Source organism: Peromyscus californicus, unplaced genomic scaffold (genome assembly GCF_007827085.1).
Source record: "Peromyscus californicus insignis strain IS unplaced genomic scaffold, ASM782708v3 Scaffold_22__1_contigs__length_63687245, whole genome shotgun sequence".
NCBI lineage: Eukaryota > Metazoa > Chordata > Mammalia > Rodentia > Cricetidae > Peromyscus > Peromyscus californicus.
In genome coordinates this window covers 4811497-4833196 of record NW_026294525.1, presented here as the reverse complement: position 1 = coordinate 4833196, position 21700 = coordinate 4811497, and the positions used below count along the sequence as shown (strand labels likewise).

General features: G+C 49.5%; 1 protein-coding gene across 12 annotated transcripts in view; it reads right to left on the bottom strand.

The window, feature by feature from the left end:
- Positions 1 to 21700, bottom strand: part of Pde10a (phosphodiesterase 10A) — a 437658-nt gene that overhangs the window by 18929 nt on the left and 397029 nt on the right. For all 12 annotated transcript variants that reach the window (XM_052750814.1, XM_052750815.1, XM_052750817.1 and 9 more), the window contains 5 exons: positions 20576 to 20762; positions 10491 to 10633; positions 8755 to 8838; positions 3270 to 3420; positions 394 to 549 (listed from right to left, as the gene is read on the bottom strand). In XM_052750814.1, the coding sequence (XP_052606774.1) occupies positions 394 to 549; positions 3270 to 3420; positions 8755 to 8838; positions 10491 to 10633; positions 20576 to 20762 (721 nt within the window). The remainder of the gene's footprint in view (positions 1 to 393; positions 550 to 3269; positions 3421 to 8754; positions 8839 to 10490; positions 10634 to 20575; positions 20763 to 21700) is intronic.

Below are 21700 nucleotides of genomic sequence, written 5' to 3'. Positions count from 1 at the left end.
CTCCAAAATACAACTTTTAAAAAAGAGTTCAAATAGAGGCATTCTGCATGGGTGGGCAAGGCCATTCCCAGAAGTCATGGACTATGAAATAAAACCACACTGCCAGGTGTGGGATACCTCCCTACAAGTTATTTTGGTCAGAGAGGCCTCAGAGGTCTCCAAAACAACAGCTAGCACTGTTGGTCACCCACATAACGAGCCCGTAAGATCCTGGTGCTGAAGACACCATGCACTGGCTATGGGCTATACAGAAACCAAGCTTGGGTGATAACATCCTAAAAACTACTTGCAAAAAGCATAAGCTAGCGCAGGATCCTGCAGCTGCCGAGTGCCTGCAGAGTCCCTTGTGGAGCCCCCCCTCCTCCCCTCAGACACTGCAGCTTGGCACCTCACCTGCAGGATAGACACTGTCTGGGAGAAGTGGTGCTGCTCCATGGTGGAGGTGGAGTACAGTGCGGCCAGGGGGTGGTCAAATTTCTGCAGGTAGCTGTTACTGAAGCCCCTGTGGTCCAGGTCGTGACACAGACATGCAATTAGCAGGCCTTTGCGCTTGAAGAGAGAACAGAATGTAGACATGTTTTAAAACATGGCGAGGAGACACCTGGAGACTCACGGCTTACATTCACATCATATTCATTTCTGCCACTGATATATCCAAAGTCACAGGAGTCCTTGAAATCACAAACTTTTTTGGAACCCCGTTCTTTGTTGTTCTGCATGTGAACTTGACAAGCCAATGAGTTTTCCTCTTTAACTCTGGAGTAGGGGCAAGGGGTACCAGATGCACCAAAGCCTTATGGGCAAGCTCAGCCATGCATGCAGCAGGCAGCTTGGGTGCTCCTGGCTCTAACAAGGCCACTGCTTTTCTCAGCCAACACAGACAACGTGCAAACAGAAGACATGTGAAAACAGCACACTACACTGGAGTAAGAAAAATGCTGTGGAGCCAAAGGGAGGCAAGCCTGCACTAAAGAGAGCAGTCTGGGCCAGACACAGCAAGAGCCAGACACCAACAGAGACCTGTGAGAAGAAGGGAGGAGGCAAGACGGTGTTTGAGAAGATCACGGTAGAAGAGCACACCTGAGCAAGGTCAGGAGCAGGCTGGAGACCTAGGGCGGGGTACAGCAGTGTCTGCATCTAACTGGCAGTTTCAGAAAACTGTCTAGTGGTGGGTAAGGCATTCTCTGGGAGGGTTTGCAGTAATCACGGGAAGGCCAAGGAGGGTGAGAGCAGGACATTGACAGAAGTGTGAAAGGTGTGAGCAAAGTCTGAACGCGGTTCGCAGGCACTCCAGTGGGCTCCCTTGACTGGCTGTGAAAAGCAAGGTGAGCAAGGTCAAGTGTGATCCTTATTAAGGACACCAGCAGCAGGTGTGGGAAATCCTGCAGGTGGCGCAGGTGAGTAGACCATCAGGGTCCGGGTCAAGAGTGACATGAAACTCTTAAGTGATGGGCAAGGGGAAACTGGGTGGGCAGCTGCTTGAGCCTCAAACTGGCCTTGCGTGGAGAAAGGAAATGGTGGAATTCGCCAAAGCCCTGTGAGAACAGAGGAAGGCGAAATTCTGAGCAATCATGAACTCCAATTCTAAGGAGCCTGAGGAAAGAGGTTCCCAAAGCAATTTGAGGGAGGAGTGGCCACTGTGGCCCCAGGAAAGCTGTGACTGCAAAAGGAGTTAAGTGGAAAAAATGTTGAAAGTCTCCCCAACTAGAATACAAATTTCAACGGAAGAAAAGATTATTCATATGAACAAAAAGCATATTTCATTTGAATCTTTGGGAGGAAGTCAATAATATATTGTTAAATTCTGCTACAACTAAAGATTACTTTAGAAAACAAATAAGCAACAACCAAGAATAGAGTTTGTTCCTCTGTATGCCTGTGCATGTGACTATAGTATGTATGCATGGGGTGGGGGGACACACATTTGTGTCAATGTGAAGGCTAGGGAAGGACACTGGATGCCCTGCTCTATTGCCTCTTGCTTTATTTCTTTGTGACAGGGTCTCTCAGTGAACTTGGAGCTGCGCTGGTAGCCAGGAAACCCCAGCAATACCCATCTCTGTCTCCCACAGTGCTGGGTTAAATGGCACACGGCCATACCCACAGCTTGTGTGGGTGCCGGGATCTAAATCAGGCCCTCAGGCTCCCACAGTCAACTCTCACCCACTGAACCACCTTTCCAGCCCCACTTTTTACTAGGTTTGAGGTGGTACTTTTCTCCACTTCTGGAATCCACCTTCCATGATTTCTGTTTCAACTATGACTTTGGTCTGACAGGGTGGCAAGGGCACAGGGTGAATCTATTTTGAGTGTGACCTTGGAGAAAGTAAAATGTATTATGTTAGAGGTGAGGGTGCTGTCCTTTGCAGTCAGAAGTGTGACACAGCTTTACAGGGAGAAAAGAGGCCTGGGTTTGTGGTGTCAGGGACACCACCAGGCTGGGAGCTCAAAGGGACGTGCTCAAAGTCTGGTTGTCTAATGGGCTCAGCATCACTGGTGCTCGGACACTAATCCCCACCACTCAGCACTTGGCTGGTAGTGTGCGACGGTAGCTGAATGAATGAGGAGGTTCCAACCTTTCTGACTCTGGAATTGTGAAACCTTCCAGTATGGCATTGGCTCTGGGTATGTGGAGCCTGGGGAACTAGCTGTGTACCTCAAAGACAGTTCCCAAATGGAACTAATGTCTTCACTAGTATATACTAAGTGTTCGGTGTTCTCAAATCATCCAGATAAGTCTATGTTTTCCAGGGCACAGGGGCAACAAGAAAAATTCACTCTAGATGGGTGGTGGTAGTGCACGCCTTTAATTCTAGCACTCGGGAGGAAAAGGGGGGCGGATCTGTAAATTCAAGGCCAGGCTAGTCTACAAATCCAGTTCCATGACAGCCAGGACTACACAGAGAAACCCTGTGTCTCGAAAAACAAAAACATAAACAAAAAAGAAAGAAAGAAAAGAAAAATTTATTCAGTTAAATACATGCAGGGCCTATCAGCTTTAATAAGGAAGAATGGACACACACACACACACACACACACACACACACACACACACACATACACACACACACACACACACACACACACACACACACACACACACACACCTCTCCCTGGGGGTATTTGGGTACAGTTGAAGTTTCTAGATCAGCATTTCCAATAAAGTGTGATTTATGTCTGGGTACTGGCACTAAGTTCATGCCATACAAGCACTTTGACTTAGTCACTGTATCACTGAGGTTTTCGGTTAGGAGGATGTGCACACCCACCTCGAGGTCTGTAAAGAGGCCATAGTTGTTTTGAAGTATGGCATACATGCAGTGTGCCACCGTGACTGCATGTTTCCAGTTGTGGTAAGGAACCCGTCGATAGTTCTTCTTCACAGACATGATAAAACGACATAATTTTTCAAGTTCAAAGCTGTATGGAAAGGAGACGGTTAGGACTATGATGAGGCCAGCACAGCACCACGCATTTCAGGAGAGCATCTCGCTGAGGTGTGCACTGTCTGCTCCCTCACACACCTGCAGGTTTCCTCACACACATCTAGGACTCCTCACATACATCTGGGCTTCCTCACATACCTGTAGGCTCCTTCACACACCCGTGGACACCCTCAGACACCTGTGGATTCCCTCGCACACCTGTAGGCTCTCCCATACATCTATGGATTACCTCACACATCATCTTCTTTACACACCCATAGATTCCCTCAGGTACCTGTGGACTCCTTCAAACACATCTGGGCTCCCTCACACATCTTTGGACACCCTCATACACCTGTGGATTCCCTCAGACACCTGTGGATTTCCTCACACACCTGTGGGCTCCCTCACACACACACCTGTGGGCTCCCTCACACACACACCTGTGGGCTCCCTCACACACCTGTGGGCTCCCTCACACACACACCTGTGGGCTCCCTCACACACACACCTGTAGGCTCCCTCACAGGCCTGTGGGCTCCCTCACACACCTGTGGGCTCCCTCACACACACCTGTGGGCTCTCTCACACACACACCTGTGGGCTCCCTCACACACACACCTGTGGGCTCTCTCACACACACACCTGTGGGCTCCCTCACACACACCTGTGGGCTCCCTCACACACACCTGTGGGCTCCCTCACACACACACCTGTAGACTCCCTCACACACACCTGTAGACTCCCTCACACATCTGTGGACTCCCTCACACACACCTGTGGGCTCCCTCACACACCTGTGGGCTCCCTCACACACCTGTGGGCTCCCTCACACACACACCTGTGGGCTCCCTCACACACACACCTGTGGGCTCCCTCACACACACTTGCGGGCTCCCTCACACACCTGTGGGCTCCCTCACACACCTCTGGGCTCCCTCACACACACACCTCTGGGCTCCCTCACACACACTTGTGGGCTCCCTCACACACACTTGCGGGCTCCCTCACACACCTGTGGGCTCCCTCACACACCTATGGGCTCCCTCACACACCTGTGGGCTCCCTCACACACACACCTGTGGGCTCCCTCACACACCTATGGGCTCCCTCACACACACACCTGTGGGCTCCCTCACACACACACACACCTGTGGGCTCCCTCACACACACTTGTGGGCTCCCTCACACACACACCTGTGGGCTCCCTCACACACCTATGGGCTCCCTCACACACCTGTGGGCTCCCTCACACACACACCTGTGGGCTCCCTCACACACACTTGCGGGCTCCCTCACACACCTGTGGGCTCCCTCACACACCTGTGGGCTCCCTCACACACACACCTCTGGGCTCCCTCACACACACTTGTGGGCTCCCTCACACACACTTGCGGGCTCCCTCACACACCTGTGGGCTCCCTCACACACCTATGGGCTCCCTCACACACACACCTGTGGGCTCCCTCATACACACACCTCTTGGCTCCCTCACACACCTGTGGGCTCCCTCACACACACACCTGTGGGCTCCCTCACACACACACCTGTGGGCTCCCTCACACACACTTGCGGGCTCCCTCACACACCTGTGGGCTCCCTCACACACCTCTGGGCTCCCTCACACACACACCTCTGGGCTCCCTCACACACACTTGTGGGCTCCCTCACACACACTTGCGGGCTCCCTCACACACCTGTGGGCTCCCTCACACACCTATGGGCTCCCTCACACACACACCTGTGGGCTCCCTCATACACACACCTCTTGGCTCCCTCACACACCTGTGGGCTCCCTCATACACACACCTCTGGGCTCTCTCACACACCTGTGGGCTCCCTCACACACACCTGTGGGCTCCCTCACACACACTTGTGGGCTCCCTCACACACCTGTGGGCTCCCTCACACACACTTGCGGGCTCCCTCACACACCTGTGGGCTCCCTCACACACCTGTGGGCTCCCTCACACACACACCTCTGGGCTCCCTCACACACACTTGTGGGCTCCCTCACACACACTTGCGGGCTCCCTCACACACCTGTGGGCTCCCTCACACACCTATGGGCTCCCTCACACACACACCTGTGGGCTCCCTCATACACACACCTCTTGGCTCCCTCACACACCTGTGGGCTCCCTCACACACACACCTGTGGGCTCCCTCACACACACACCTGTGGGCTCCCTCACACACACTTGCGGGCTCCCTCACACACCTGTGGGCTCCCTCACACACCTCTGGGCTCCCTCACACACACACCTCTGGGCTCCCTCACACACACTTGTGGGCTCCCTCACACACACTTGCGGGCTCCCTCACACACCTGTGGGCTCCCTCACACACCTATGGGCTCCCTCACACACACACCTGTGGGCTCCCTCATACACACACCTCTTGGCTCCCTCACACACCTGTGGGCTCCCTCACACACACACCTGTGGGCTCCCTCACACACACACCTGTGGGCTCCCTCACACACACTTGCGGGCTCCCTCACACACCTGTGGGCTCCCTCACACACCTCTGGGCTCCCTCACACACACACCTCTGGGCTCCCTCACACACACTTGTGGGCTCCCTCACACACACTTGCGGGCTCCCTCACACACCTGTGGGCTCCCTCACACACCTATGGGCTCCCTCACACACACACCTGTGGGCTCCCTCATACACACACCTCTTGGCTCCCTCACACACCTGTGGGCTCCCTCATACACACACCTCTGGGCTCTCTCACACACCTGTGGGCTCCCTCACACACACCTGTGGGCTCCCTCACACACACTTGTGGGCTCCCTCACACACCTGTGGGCTCCCTCACACACACTTGCGGGCTCCCTCACACACCTGTGGGCTCCCTCACACACCTGTGGGCTCCCTCACACACACACCTCTGGGCTCCCTCACACACACTTGTGGGCTCCCTCACACACACTTGCGGGCTCCCTCACACACCTGTGGGCTCCCTCACACACCTATGGGCTCCCTCACACACACACCTGTGGGCTCCCTCATACACACACCTCTTGGCTCCCTCACACACCTGTGGGCTCCCTCACACACACACCTGTGGGCTCCCTCACACACACACCTGTGGGCTCCCTCACACACACTTGCGGGCTCCCTCACACACCTGTGGGCTCCCTCACACACCTCTGGGCTCCCTCACACACACACCTCTGGGCTCCCTCACACACACTTGTGGGCTCCCTCACACACACTTGCGGGCTCCCTCACACACCTGTGGGCTCCCTCACACACCTATGGGCTCCCTCACACACACACCTGTGGGCTCCCTCATACACACACCTCTTGGCTCCCTCACACACCTGTGGGCTCCCTCATACACACACCTCTGGGCTCTCTCACACACCTGTGGGCTCCCTCACACACCTGTGGGCTCCCTCACACACACTTGTGGGCTCCCTCACACACCTGTGGGCTCCCTCACACACACACCTGTGGGCTCCCTCACACACCTGTGGGCTCCCTCATACACACACCTCTGGGCTCTCTCACACACCTGTGGGCTCCCTCACACACCTGTGGGCTCCCTCACACACACTTGTGGGCTCCCTCACACACCTGTGGGCTCCCTCACACACCTGTGGGCTCCCTCACACACACTTGTGGGCTCCCTCACACACCTGTGGGCTCCCTCACACACACACCTGTGGGCTCCCTCATACACACACCTCTGGGCTCCCTCACACACACTTGCAGGCTCTCTCTCACACACCTGTGGACTTCCTCACACACCTGTGGACTCCCTCACACTCCTGTGGACTCCCTCACACACCTGTGGACTCCCTCACACACACCTCTGGGCTCCCTCACACACACCTCTGGGCTCCCTCACACACACCTCTGGGCTCCCTCACACACACTTGTGGGCTCCCTCACACACACTTGCGGGCTTCCTCACACACCTGTGGGCTCCCTCACACACACCTGTGGGCTCCCTCACACACCTGTGGGCTCCCTCACACACCTGTGGACTCCCTCCTGGCCAACCACAGCTCTGTAGCCGCTCCCTCTCCTTGTTCCTTCTGTAGCCAGAAAGCAGCAAAAGAACCAAGACCCACCCGGACAGCTCCACTCAGCCAGTCAGCGTGCAGTCTACCCTCTTACCCTCTACGGGCTCCTTGCACTTAGGAGCATTTCCTGTGCTCCAGAGAGCTCAGCCAGCCACATACAGCATCCTCCCGGCCAAAGGCAACCTCAGCTAAGAACTTCTAGGAGGCGTGCTCAGATCCACAAATGCCAAGCACATATTACAATACTCTCTGCACCCGGCTACACTTTCAGAATGAATCCAAGGCATTGAGGTACACTCATGATGCAAGTGGAAAGCAGCCACACCCAAATCTATTCACACAGTACATGGAGGAGGAGGACACCGATCTATTGTTCACTGTCACTGGATTATTATTATTTTTCTTAAATGAGACCCTACCCCTCTCAAAATACGTTTAAGGCAGATTAAAAGACTAAGAGTTCATAAAACTTGGAGTACGCACAGCTTGTGTGTCCCTCACTGAAAACTTTCACTGACCCTGAAGTAAAAGGTCTGTCGTCCTCTTACGACTTCCAGCCAAACCCTCAACTGTCTACACAGCAACCAGAGCTGCTGGTCCCGCGTTCACTACTGATAAAAGTAGAGAAGACACAGAGCTCAAGAAGACGGACCGTGTCGTTCCAGAGAAACCAAAAGACTCTCACCTGGCTGAGTGCAAAGCATAAATATGTTGTAAATGAGCAAATACGGCCCTTGCATTTTCAGCCTCTGGGAGTGAGATACAAACCATCACACACAAAGTCACAGACCCACATTGGCCAGGACAGTTGGAGAGAGTAACAGCCTGTGGTCACTGCCACATTCCCTGAGAGACTTTTCCTTTGTGCCTAGCCTAACAGATACAGATGGGACCCCAAGTGGATGCTACAGGCATGCGTATGGTCCAATGGCACTGCTCTAAGGGTGGGTCCCGCCTCTTCCACTGCATGGCCTACATGACATTAAAAGTCATTTGGGATGTGTGACAGAGTGTAAGAAATGCCAGCATTACATTTTAGGTTACCCATTTCCAAGACAAAAACCTAGACAGTTGTCTTGCTATGGCTCCAGCCCAAGTGGCCAAGAAGTCGGCAGTCCCTGGAGCATTTGGAAAAGCTGCATAGTTGTCCAACAAGCTCAGCTGATTTTTATTGGAATGTTTATTAAAATGTTATATTTTACCGTAACTATACAAAGAACCTTGTTGGGTACAAGTGTGCAAAGGAATCACAAGTGTTCAAAAGGAATCACACAGGCCGCTCATACCAGGATGTCCCACAAGACTGATGGATCATGTAGACAAAGATCCCAGGCCACATGTTCTCGAAAGGACCGATGTCAAAGTGGAATCTGAAATGAGAGGAGTGGATCATCAGGTGCAATTAGGATGAGCATGGCTGACATGAAAATCGATACACCCCTTATCTATCCCAGTCCTCAAAGGCATGGATGGTCTGTCCCTGCCCCTGCCTTCCCTGCAACCCCTGACTGAAGGGAAGGGTTCCTGCAGGACTCTACAGAGTCATCTGTTCAAACAGCAGACACAGGTGTCATTCCGGTCATCAACACTAACATATACACATAGCACACCATCCAGGGCACACGGGTGTCATCAGGGTCATCAACACTAACATGTACACACAGCACACCGTCCAGGGGACATGGGTGTCATCAGGGTCATCAACACTAACATATACACACAGCACACCGTCCAGGGGACACGGGTATCATCGGGGTCGTCAACACTAACATGTATACACAGCACACCATCCAGGGGACACGGGTGTCATCAGGGTCGTCAACACTAACATATACACACAGCACACCGTCCAGGGGACACGGGTATCATCGGGGTCGTCAACACTAACATGTATACACAGCACACCATCCAGGGGACACGGGTGTCATCAGGGTCGTCAACACTAACATGTATACACAGCACACCATCCAGGGGACACGGGTGTCATCGGGGTCATCAACACTAACATATACACACAGCACACCATCCAGGGGACACGGGTGTCATCGGGGTCATCAACACTAACATATACACACAGCACACCATCCAGGGGACACGGGTGTCATCGGGGTCATCAACACTAACATGTATACACAGCACACTGTCCAGGGGACACGGGTGTCATCGGGGTCATCAACACTAACATATATACACAGCACACCATCCAGGGCACACGGGGGTCATCGGGGTCATCAACACTAACATGTACACAAAGCACACTGTCCAGGGCACATGGGTGTCATCAGGGTCATCAACACTAACATATACACACAGCACACCGTCCAGGGCACACAGGTGTCATTGGGGTCATCAACACTAACATATACACACAGCACACCGTCCAGGGGACCTCATCAAAAATAGCCTTCCATCTAAGCTGAAACATGAATAACTGTAACTCCTGAAGTTACCATACCAGTAACTGTGTTCTCGTTTACTAATGTAATTACTTACCCCCGGCCAGAATGGGTAGTGGCAAAGGGGTGTGTTTCCAAATATAAGGCAAATGCCAGCGTGGGGACAGGGTGGCTGCCACAGGCATACCGTTGCCACAAGGCCCTGCCTCTCCAGACTGAAGTATGTTAGCCAAGCTCTGGCAAACAGGAGCACAAAGAGGGAATCAATTATCACTAAATTCTTTCATTTATCTTGGAAATTGAGATCTGGGTGTAACATTAAAAGTCATTTGGAATATGCAATAGAGTAATAAAAATATGCCAGCATTTAGGTGACTGGTTACAAATTTAGTTCCCTGACAAGGACTCACTAGACCCCCCTGGCTGGCCTTGAGCTCTGAGTCCCTACTGCCTCAGCTTCCCAAGCACTACCATCGCAGGCTTGGGCCACCACACGGGGCTTCCGTTTTAGTTTGTTATTTACGGCAAGCAGAAGGAGCCACACGTGAAACCACAGTAACTATGGTTCTGACTCCACGGTCAGTTTTGCTTTAGTTCCTCCAGGGAAAATGGCACGAGATGCTCACAGCTCGATCTCTCGGGAGATGCGCGCCGGCAGGTGGAAACGCATCAGGCCTTGCCACTCCTCTGAGGTGCAGATGCTGTGGTAAGACAGCTTCTCCATGGTAACCCTGTAGATGCACTCTGAGTGGCGGATCCTGTGGTACATCTGCAAGGCAAGAGGAAAGGGAATGGGGGACCAGTTAGGACAATATGGACAGCACTCTGGCACTGGAGTTCAGACTTGGGATGAGAGCTATGGCTGAAATTTGATAGACTCCCTGTTGCTCGCAGTCGAGACACACGGGAGCTGTGCACACAGACAACCTTGAAGAGACAGCACTCATCTGGGTTCCGTCTTCCTTAACAAATATCCTCTTACCCCATGTCACCTCAGGGAGAGAAATCACTGCCTGTCTTTTCTATAATGCCCTATACTATATTTCCACTTAAGTAACAAAAGAGTTAAAAATAAAATGTGTGTGTATTATCAGTGAGTGAATGACTAAGACCTATGGCACTTCTATATCTGTTAAAACAAACACTTTGATAATTACATGTCACCCAGAACATCAAACTGGCTTCCTTGGGAGGATTTCCTTTCTTTCTCTGATTTAATTGTATTTTTTTCCTTTCCTAAGTGAATTTGGGGTTTTCCAGCATTACAGCAATGAATCCAAATGTGTGACGGATTTCTACACTGTCCAGTATTGTGCCCATGGAGCAGGCACACGAAGCAGTGACAACGATGACAGACAGTTGAGGGTTTAGCATATAGCTAGTGGTGAGTGCCTGCCCAGCAGGTGCAGGGGCCTCATCTGGAGAGAGGGGGTGGGGAGGGGACCTACTTGAAAATAAAGAGGTGTGGTTTATTGTCCTACTGAATTAGTAAGACCATGTATACTTGTATGCATGTAAATATAGTTTTGCAATTATACACGAATATGTGAGATAAAAATTTAAAAAGCAATGGAGCCAGTAAAAAGACCAATGTTTACATGTGTGAACTAGTAACTATGTAAGATTAATTTGGAGAGAAACTATAGGGGGGGGAAAACGGGCCCTTTATAAAAACTAATGTGTGTGATTAGTAGCTTCTCCCATAGTTCACACTGTGTTGTGACATCAGTATAGTACAGCTTGTTTTCTACATGCAAGATTATGTTCATCATCTATGTCATGATATGAATGACACATGCATTCTTGATATGCATCAAGAATCAAGATGTCGCCGGGTGGTGGTGGCACACAACTTTAATCCCAGCACTCAGGAGGCAGAGCCAGGTGGATCTCTGTGAGTTCGAGGCCAGCCTGGACTACCAAGTGAGTTCCAGGAAAGGCGCAAAGCTACACAGAGAAAGCCTGTCTCGAAAAACCAAAAAAAAAAAAAAATCAAGGTGTCTTTTATATCATCGAAAACTATTTGTCACAGTTCTTAGCAATGTCTGCTAGACCACACAGCTTTGGAAACTATGGACTGTGACACCCTATAGGGTCAAATAACTGAGTGTAGCTGTAACACACAATTGTAACAGACAACAACAACATAATTCATTACGAAGCAAAGGCACCACGAATCTGGGGTGTTTGTTAACGACTTTGCCTGGGAGCCTCACACACCTTCACTGCAGCCTTGGTTCTGGACAAAGTACATACTTTGCTATGTGCATGATGGTGTACCTACCTGCTCTTATAGAAACATGGTAGTTTAATTACGGGAAGAAAAGACAATGTTTGAGGCATCATTTCAGTGTGTAACTATCATATTAGCATACTTTGGGTTGGGTTGTGTGAAGACTGCTGTTTGAGTTACTGACAAGTTTCATTTTTAAAAGAATTACTGAATTACTTTTGGCTTGTGGTTAGTGTAGAATTCTCAACAATTTCTGAGATGGTTCTGAACATACTTCTGTCATTTTGTTTCACATAATCTACAGTGTCCTCCCGTGCCTAGGCTACCACTGAGAGTAGCATCTATGTGAGATCATAGACACTTGAACACAGCCAGACTTCCTCCCATCCCCAGCTCCCACTGAGACCTGTGTTAGATCATAGACACATGGCCCCAGGACCCTCTTCCCAGGCTTAGATTGGCCTCAGCAGCACTTGTCTGAGGCCACATACCCACAACTCTGTCTAGGTCCTTACCCATCCTTAAGTTCCTATCATGAACTGAAAGAACTTGTACTGTCAAGGTACCTGTAAGAGACTGGTGATCCCAGGCCTTGCCCATCAAGTAACCTGAGAACTTTCTGCACATAAAACAGCTAGCCTAGCTAGGATCACCCAAGCTATTCCAACCATAAATCAGCACTGACTGTTCCATGACTAAGCTCTGAGTACCACTTCATAGACTCTATCCCAGCTAAGACATGGTAACACCAAAGTCAGACCAAAATGTCCATTCATTGCAAGTGGACCAGCAATTTAGGCCAAAGATGTAATTGACCAGCTCTAGATGCATAAATCACAACACAAAATGTAACAGCAAAAAATAAGGCAATATGTCTGCCCCTAAAACTACCAACCCCATCTTAATGGTCCCTAATGAAAACCACTTGGAATAAATTACAAAGAATAAAAAACCCCAACAATTATAAATATGTCCATGAATTCAATGAGGACATAAATGTCTAAATGAATCTAAAGAGGACAGGAATAAATCCCTGCATGAATTCCAATAGAATACAAGCAAACAGCTTTGTGAAATAAGGAAGTAGATTTGGGATGCAAAATTAGAATTCAATAAAGGGAGAAATACTGCAGAAAAATAAAAGTGAAATGAAGCTGGAAATGAAACACTCAATAAGCCAATCAGAGGCTCCATGGGAGCCTCGATAACATCACAGCTTGTGTGCAGCACAGACTGTGAATCCTGGAGACAAGGGAAAGGGGTCGGGTTACTCAGTCAAGGAAAACAATAAAGAGAAAATAAAGAACACATAACGGAACAGGCGAGATACTTGGGACACCACGAAAAGATCGAACCTAGGAATCATGGGTATAGATGAAAGAGAAGAACTCCATGCCAAAGGCACAGAAAATATTTTCAATAAAATAAGAAAAGAAAAATCTCCAAATCTAGATAATAAGCTATCCATCCAGGTATGTGAGGCTCACAGAACACTAAAAGGACAGGGCCAGGGAAGTACCTGCCCATGCTGCATTAGAGTCAAAACTAAACACACAGAATGAGAAAAAACAGCACGAGAGAGAGAGAGAGAGAGAGAGAGAGAGAGAGAGAGAGAGAGAGAGAGGGAGGGAAGGAGGGAGGGAGGGAGACAGAGACAGACAGAGAGACAGAGAGAGACAGAGACAGAGAGAGAGAGAACTACACACAAAGGCAGGTCCGTCAGGTGTCTATTTCAAAGTATTCTGCCTGTGGCGTGACTTTCTTTGGATCAACTCTGCATTTTCTCATTGGTGCTTGTAGCAGCAGAAACTTCTGAAATGTTGCTTATTCCTTTAAATACTATCTTCTAAGTGTGAAAATTTGGCACATTTACCAGGAGAGGGCAGCACATTTGAAAGATGTCTTTTTGTCAAGGAAATGTATGGATGATGGAGAAATTCAACACATGCTCCAGGTACCATGCACAAACTGCAGACCCACAGGCAGCAGGAAGCCCATGGGAAAGTCGCCTCACCAAGGCTGATGAGAGCTTGCAAACAGTGTCTGAACAGGACAGGGTTGTGCAACATGTGAGCTTTATGAGGTATAAGGCCACAACACAGTAGTTACAAATAATATCGGTCCCTTGAACACAACATCATTCGATTCTCAAACTCCTGTTTCTGCCGCTGTCTCTTACAAGCTGGTGACCTGCAATTTGGTTGAAGATTTCTGTCATCTTTTTCAATTATAAAGTTATAATGCAAATACACTAAAGTGTATAACTTTATTTAAATTTATGCATGTATTTTTATCATATTATGTTGTGCTTACTCTAAAATTAATCACAACATAAATTAGTTTAATTTCATGCAAAAAAAAAAGTTTTGGAAATTTTACTCATTTTTCATTTGGTAAATAACCTTCAATGTGAACATCAGCAAATTATACAATCTAGGATCTCACTGTACACCAAGGAAGGCAGACAATTATACGACTCTTCAGCTCTTCATCAGTTATCTACATACGATACTTGGGAATTCATCTTGGACTCTGTATTAGCAGAAGAGACGTTTAGAAGAAGTAACTGCTGCTGATCCACCACTGATGTCTGTGCAGGTGACCTATCGGCAGTGGGACAGGGAAAGGGCACAGGTCCTCAGGATCCCAACATGAAGACACCCTGAGAACGTGAGTGTGGCCTCCCTCTACCATAAACTAAAAACACACCCTTTATGTTCATCAAATGGAACCTGCCCTCTTAGCAGATAGAAACCATTGACTAGTTGCTGTTCAGAGGTACCTGTCTGTATACTAAATTTTCATGACAGTCCTGTGGCGCTCATAGATGGGGTACTTGAGAGGTAGCAAGTCTTTAATGCTCACAGTAGACACCTAGTCACTTCAGGGTGGAGCAGTTCTCAAGGATGTAGACTCTGGAGTCATCTCCCTGAGTTGAATCTCTTTGCCATGAACTAACTTCAGGCATGTAGGCAGATTTCCTAATTATTTTAACCCAGGTCCCCATCTGTGGAGTGAGCACACTGTAGTGACCAATCGTGGGGGTATAAAGGACTGATGCCACTGGCTGATGACAGCTCGGGTCTTAGAGCTAGAAGCTGTTAAGATTTTGTGCTGGTCTCCGATGCCACTCCCCATGACTGCTGCACCTTCCTCTAATGCTGGTCAAGAAAAGCCTGGCCACTCCTGAGTGACAGGGGTGCCCTGTACTGTCATGCAGGAGCCAACCGAGCCTCCCCTTCCTGTCTAACACTTCCTGTGGGCAACCTACACCTGCCAGCAGTGGGGAAACGCACAACAGAAATCAGGAAACACTGAGGACCCTCTCCCAGTGATCTAATCTTCATTTTAAATGATAGCAAAATAACTTCTTAAAATAGGTATTTTCAGCATGTTATTTTTCAGTAGCATTAAATGATACCACTAATAATATGAAATGGATTCTCTACACAAATCTTAAGACCAAACATTCACTGTACAGAATGAGAAACCTGTGCTATAGCAGGCCGAAGGAACCCCACACCAGCAGAGGTGGCTGTGGGGCTCTGGGAATGAAGTCTCCAGCGGAACATGTGACTTGGGAGAGGAGCTGCCGCTGCATGGAGCTCGAGATGCACGACTGTCCTCGTGCAGTGAGGGCGTGGAGACCAGGACAGAACAAGAGGAAGCTGGAGTTCGGAGCTTTATGCTACTCACGTATACAGGAATTTCAAATGGGCTCCAAACAGTAAGAGCCTGGGACACACGCAAGAATAATTAAGCAGTCCTGGGTGCAGAATGCCCACAGGCAATTATCCAAGATAAACTGGAGTAAGCATATGGATGGAAGAATGAATAAGAAATAGAGGAAGTAAGGAGACAACCCAAGGAGGGATGCTTGCCCTGGGAACTGAGAGACTTAAAGATGCTGCCCCAAACCACAGAAGCTGGTGTTTCCTCCTACAGCTCACCTTCTAGTTCACGGCCATGGCCACAGCACAAAGTCATTCAAACGGGATACGTCTTTCTTTTCAAGAGAGCTACATCTTCACCCTGGGCTAGAGGACCTGAAATTTCTTTCCCAAAGACAGACCCCAGCACACACTTTGCGTAGCATCAGAAAGAGTTCCTCTTCTGCTCAGACTGGATAGGGCACGTGGGAGGACTTTCTCCAAACCCTTCCCTTGATTTGAAACCAAGACAAAGCATAAATACGGTGGGAACTGGTGACTTGCCACCTGGGAGTGTACAGTTTTGTCTCAGAATGGGTATCAACAGTCCCTCTGCAATCTTTCTCGTGATATTTTCCAGCAAGTCCTGGATCTCAGCCTCCACCTTCACAAGAGGCAGCTTAGCCGATGCAGACTCTCCGGCTGTCCACTAAAGAATGAACTGGGATTTCATAGAACTGTCTACGCTGAGACCTCACAAGATGCAGTATCAGAACCAATTAGACTAGAAAGCCAAGGGAGAAGACCGCATCTGCCGAAGACTAAGAGCCCAGACGTTGTCATCTACAGCCCTGATGCCGCCTGCTGAGGAGACCGACGCTCAGAGGCATTGGCTAACTTAACTGAGGCTTTAAAAAGCTGCAAAGCCACAAAGCAAGCATTGAAGTGGACATCCGCCTCATCTTGAGTGACAGCACGCACTGAGAATTCAGAAACTGGTCAGGGAATGACAGTCGGGGCACAGAGAAGGACACTGGGAGGAAAGGCCACGTCCACTACCAAATGTGCACTTTGGAAACCCCTTGCAGACCAACTAAGGAATGGAAAACTATCCTACATTCAGTACTGGATGACATTACCATACATCTGTGTGTACCTATGGGATATACATTCACCTAGGCTTCAAGGGCTAGTGACTCGACCTATATATAAATACACAGGATGGATCATTATCCAGACTTTGGAGTCTACTGACTCTTCACACACACACACACACGGGGGGGGGGGGGGGGGGGGCACGGGGGGCATGTTCATTTCCCAAGCTTCAGGGGCTGGCGAATGGCCCTAGCATCATGTCTAACATGATGAGGAGTGCTCAGTTCCTATGTGTGAAACGACCACCCCTAACACCATAAACTTCATAAGCTTAGATAGAGAAAAAACATCAAAATCCAACTCACACTTGATCTCCCTGACAAATTTGGAGAAGGGCTATATTTTGGTTTTTGTGGTACCCAAAGGAGGCAGTCTGGGAATATCTAGGGATTCAAGTCATGGATTTTGTGGATTTGGCTGGCCGTGAGTCTGTGCCTATCCGTATGTGTCATCACGCCACTAACCAAGCTTGACGTTAGAAGCCAGCTTTGTTATATTACCGCGTAAGATCAACCTCAGGTGTTTCTCTGAAGTCTTTAGCCAGGGGTACACGGTATTCTTTAATAGTCCACACACCAGCCACACCATCATCTACACCTAACTTACATCATTCTCTTAAATTCATCCTGATTGTCAAACTGTCCACTCCCAAGTCTTTTTCACCTCTGTCCTGTTCTCTATGCCGCTTGTGAAGGCTTATCCTGAACATTGACCATGCCCACTTCCGTAAAAATTGTCCACATGCACTGTGGTGTTAGCTTGAATTGTCACCTTAATTCATGGGATAGTCAGAGCCTGAAAGGCATTCCTGTCAGTATGTCCTTGAGGATGTTTCTGGAGATGGGTATGGAAGATCCATTCACCCAAATGAACCTCTGCCCCAGGATCTCCTTCCATCCCTCCTTCCCTCTCTCCCCATCTTCCCCTTCCTCTCTATCTCCCTCTCAGAGACACCCTGTGGTCTTTGGACACCAGAGCTCCAGGTTCCAGGCTTTGGACTCCAGCCCTTACAACTGCAGCCCTCAAGTCCTCAGGCCTCTAGCTAGACTGAGTCACACTATCACTTCCCTTGGTCCTGAGTCCTTTGAACTTGGCCTGGGATTCTTGAGTTCTGCAGCTTACATGAGGCCTGTCTTGGGACTGCACATCCACTGTCATCACATAAACCAGTTCTGTCAAGTCCCATCTCTCAAGTGATACCTGTCACTTTGTGCTCCTGATTGATTCTGTCTCTAGAGAACTGTAATAAACCCTATAAGGGCCACTTACTCTATATTTTATGTGATACATAATGACACTACTTTGTGTTTATTTATTTATTCATTTTGGTTGGGGTATATGTGCGCCAGGGTACACATGTAGAGGCCTGAGGAAAATTGAGAGCTTGCAAGGGTCAGTTTTCCCCATCCCACCCCCGTGTGGGGTCCAGAGATAGAACTCAGACTGTAGGGTTTTATGGCTACCGGAACCATCTTTCCAGGCCTTAACATCACTCCTCCATGTCAGTCTTCCTACAGGATGCTTGGTAAAGAGCTGTGTTGAATGCAAGGTGCATTGAGAAGGACAGAGGAAGAGCCTGCCAATCAGCCCTGGCTCTGTCACACGCTTACTCTGCAGCCTCAGACACGTTGTTCAAATTCAAATTCTATGTGCCCAGCTTCTCTGAGTTTGGGGGAGTCACCTATATGACTGCTGTGAGACCAGGACAATGCTGTCAGGTGTGTCTCAGCAGCACAAAGGTGATCTTCTCATGCCTCCCAGGTGTGGAGAAACTTTTGACAGAAAAGGCACAGAGTCAGTCTATTCTCAGGGCCTCCCTGTTCCAGGCCCATCTTCATCTCTTACACTGAGAACCTTCTCTAAAATCATGAGGCATGTGAAGACTAATTGATTCTACCAATTCCAAAGACTTCTAGCCTTTCTAAATGGTCGTTTTTCCATTGAAAGCACTTTTAATTATCAGCTCAATAAATGAAGAGTAGGTGCTGCCGGCCAGGCATGCACTTTAATTCCATCAACAGGATGTAGTCTGGTAGGTCCAAAGATAAAGGAAATAAAAGCATACTTAGTGTTAGCGTGGTCCTGTGGCCTGCCTCTTCTCATGTACAAGCACCTCAATTCAAGAGGACCATGGCACCTGACTACAAACCACGTACTTGGGTTAGAAGCAGCTAGGGGCCTAGGGGCTCTTTGTTCAAGAGGAAAACTGCCCCGAGTTCCCAGGATCCCGTGCAGCTAGACTTAGCAACAGTCAAGGACTGGAGGCCGCTTTATACCTCACAAAGCCTTTTCATTATCTATGATCTTCATAAACGGGAGTGTTCTTCAGGAAGAAGTGACGCTTTCAGGGGAGAGAGGGAGCTGACATTGTCCAGTTACCTGCTCGGGGCAGTCCTCAGCAAGATGCCTTTCCTACTGAAAACACGCTCAACACGGCAAGGCTGGCTTGCTCCGAAAGGACCAGGGAAGCACAAGAGCAGCGCCCACCCTCAGGCCCTGGACCTTCCCTCCCACAGCTGCACACAGCCAGGCTCCAAGAAGCCCACAGGGAGGGCTCTGCTGCCGTCGCATTGGCGGGCTGTCTCTTCTCCATTTGGTCCATGAGGATGCTTTGAGGGGCATCTAGAAGTGCTCGTCTTTCTGATGTGAAGCACGGCTTTCCCATAAGCGAGCAACGTCCCTACCGCAGTCCGAGCCTAGGCAGGCCAAGTGGAGAGGAGACATGTAGCTTCACACCGCTCTCATATTTCAGAGTTGAAGAAAACCTCAAAGGTAACATAATTTTTTTATATACTTTCAGTAAGGAGAAACACCTCAGCAATAAAATCAGAATGAATGGCAGCCACTCTGCTGCGTTTCCATCACTGCCCGTGAAGGCAGGTTGGCCCAACCCAGGAACAGAGGGTGTGAGCTGTGCCTGGCTGCGGAGGCATGCAGGACCTGCCGCCTTGAGAGGTCAGCACGGCTGGGTGAGGTCAGGTGCTCCAAAGACTCAATCCCATTCCCAAAAACATTTTCTCTAGGTTACTAGAGTGGTTCCCTGCCAACTCCCACTGGTGTAACTTTGCTCAATGAGAGTCCTAAAAATTTCCCTAACTACAGCTCTACAATGCCATTATAGGATTATTAGTTTATGGACCATTACGTGCTCAACTCGTTTAAAATACAGCAACAGAGAAGATAGAGGATAAGCTTCGGAGTATAAACCGAGCCTCATTTTATTCCTCAAACAGGACCAAGTGGCCAAGAGGACTAGAGGGTGTCATTCATGACGGTAACACCCATGCATTGAACTGCACCCTGATTTTCCTCGCAAGCACAACTTCCCGGGCCAGTGGGGAGACGTGAGCTACTGTTTGCACCCTGCAAAGACTCCCTAAGGTGCCGTGTCTGACAAACACCAGGCAACACCCCCCTTTCCCAGCAGACATGAGGCACAAGACCAGTGCTTCACACTGCCCCAGTACACCAACTCTTTTGGAACAAACTCGCACGTCGAAATGCACTCAAAGTCTCAGGAGAGAGTTTTCTGCAGGCACGGAAAGGTACTTTCTAGAGCAGGCGTGAGCAGGAATCCCTGCTCACAGTTCACAGGGGAAACAGAAAGGAGAAAAGGCAAGCAGCCTGAACCTGAGGGCGGGCGGGCGGCACACGGGTCCGGAGGCACGCTTACGTTAGCACAGTGCAAGGCCAAAGCACAGAAGACAGCAAACATCTTGAAGTTGTTCTCGTCCGTCTTGGAGAAGGCACTGCCACTGATCTTGTTCACCATCTGCACCACGCCGATCACGCTGCCGCGGCTCACTATGGGCATGCACAGAATGTTCCGTGTGGTGTAGCCCGTGTACAGGTCCACTTCCCTGTGGGAGTGGAAGGAAGAGCTTCCGTCACCGGAGCGAAAGGCCAGTGGGCAGGAACAAAGAGTACATCCCGCCTTAAGTCTCAACACGGCTTTTATAGCCTGTGTGTGGGGTGGTGGGATGGCATTGAGGGTTCAAGACAGGGTAAAAGTGAGAGTGCTTTACTAAAACATTTTCACAACTATCCAAGCTTGTTTGATCTTGTTTACGATGGTTTTCTACTGGAGACTCCTGGCTCTCAGCGTCGGGATCACTAAGTAAACAGACAAGGTGGGTGATTCAGGGGAAAGTGTAGGAAGTCCGGTAAACAGTGTCTTCCTTTGAACTTGGTCATATTTATGAGACTGGTAACTTCCTAAACCATTTTAAATGGGAATAGTCACATTAAGATTTAGAGCAGGCGTCCATAACTAAGCCTATTCCCCAAGCAGCACAAGGCCACACTCATCTGTGGGTCACGTGATCAGGGTGCTAGGCTCATGAAGCAGAGCTCCTCACTCTCACATCCTTCAGAGCGGAGGCTTTACTGACTCCTGATCTGAGGAGACTGGTTTCCCCAGAATCAGCCACAGACCCAGCATGGGGGTACGCATGAGTCCTCAATGCCTGGCTTCCCTTGCTTACCCTTTATAAACCATCCAGGACTCACTGCTGAGCCACAGTCTCCACTGAAGGCCCGTTTCATGTATACATTCTCCACTTAATGGACAACGTCATTGGTTCATAGCTAGTTATCGGCTATTATTAGTAGGGCTGTTGGGAAAACTTGCATCTGGGCCTCTGGGTGCACAAATGATTTCATTTTTCCTGGAGTGTATATGGAGGAGGAGGGCAGACTGGCGGATCACTCACAGTCAAAACTGTACCACTCTTTTCCCAAGAGGCTGTCTCATCATCATCTACTTCCACCAGCAAAGCGGGAGGGTCCCTACTCACTC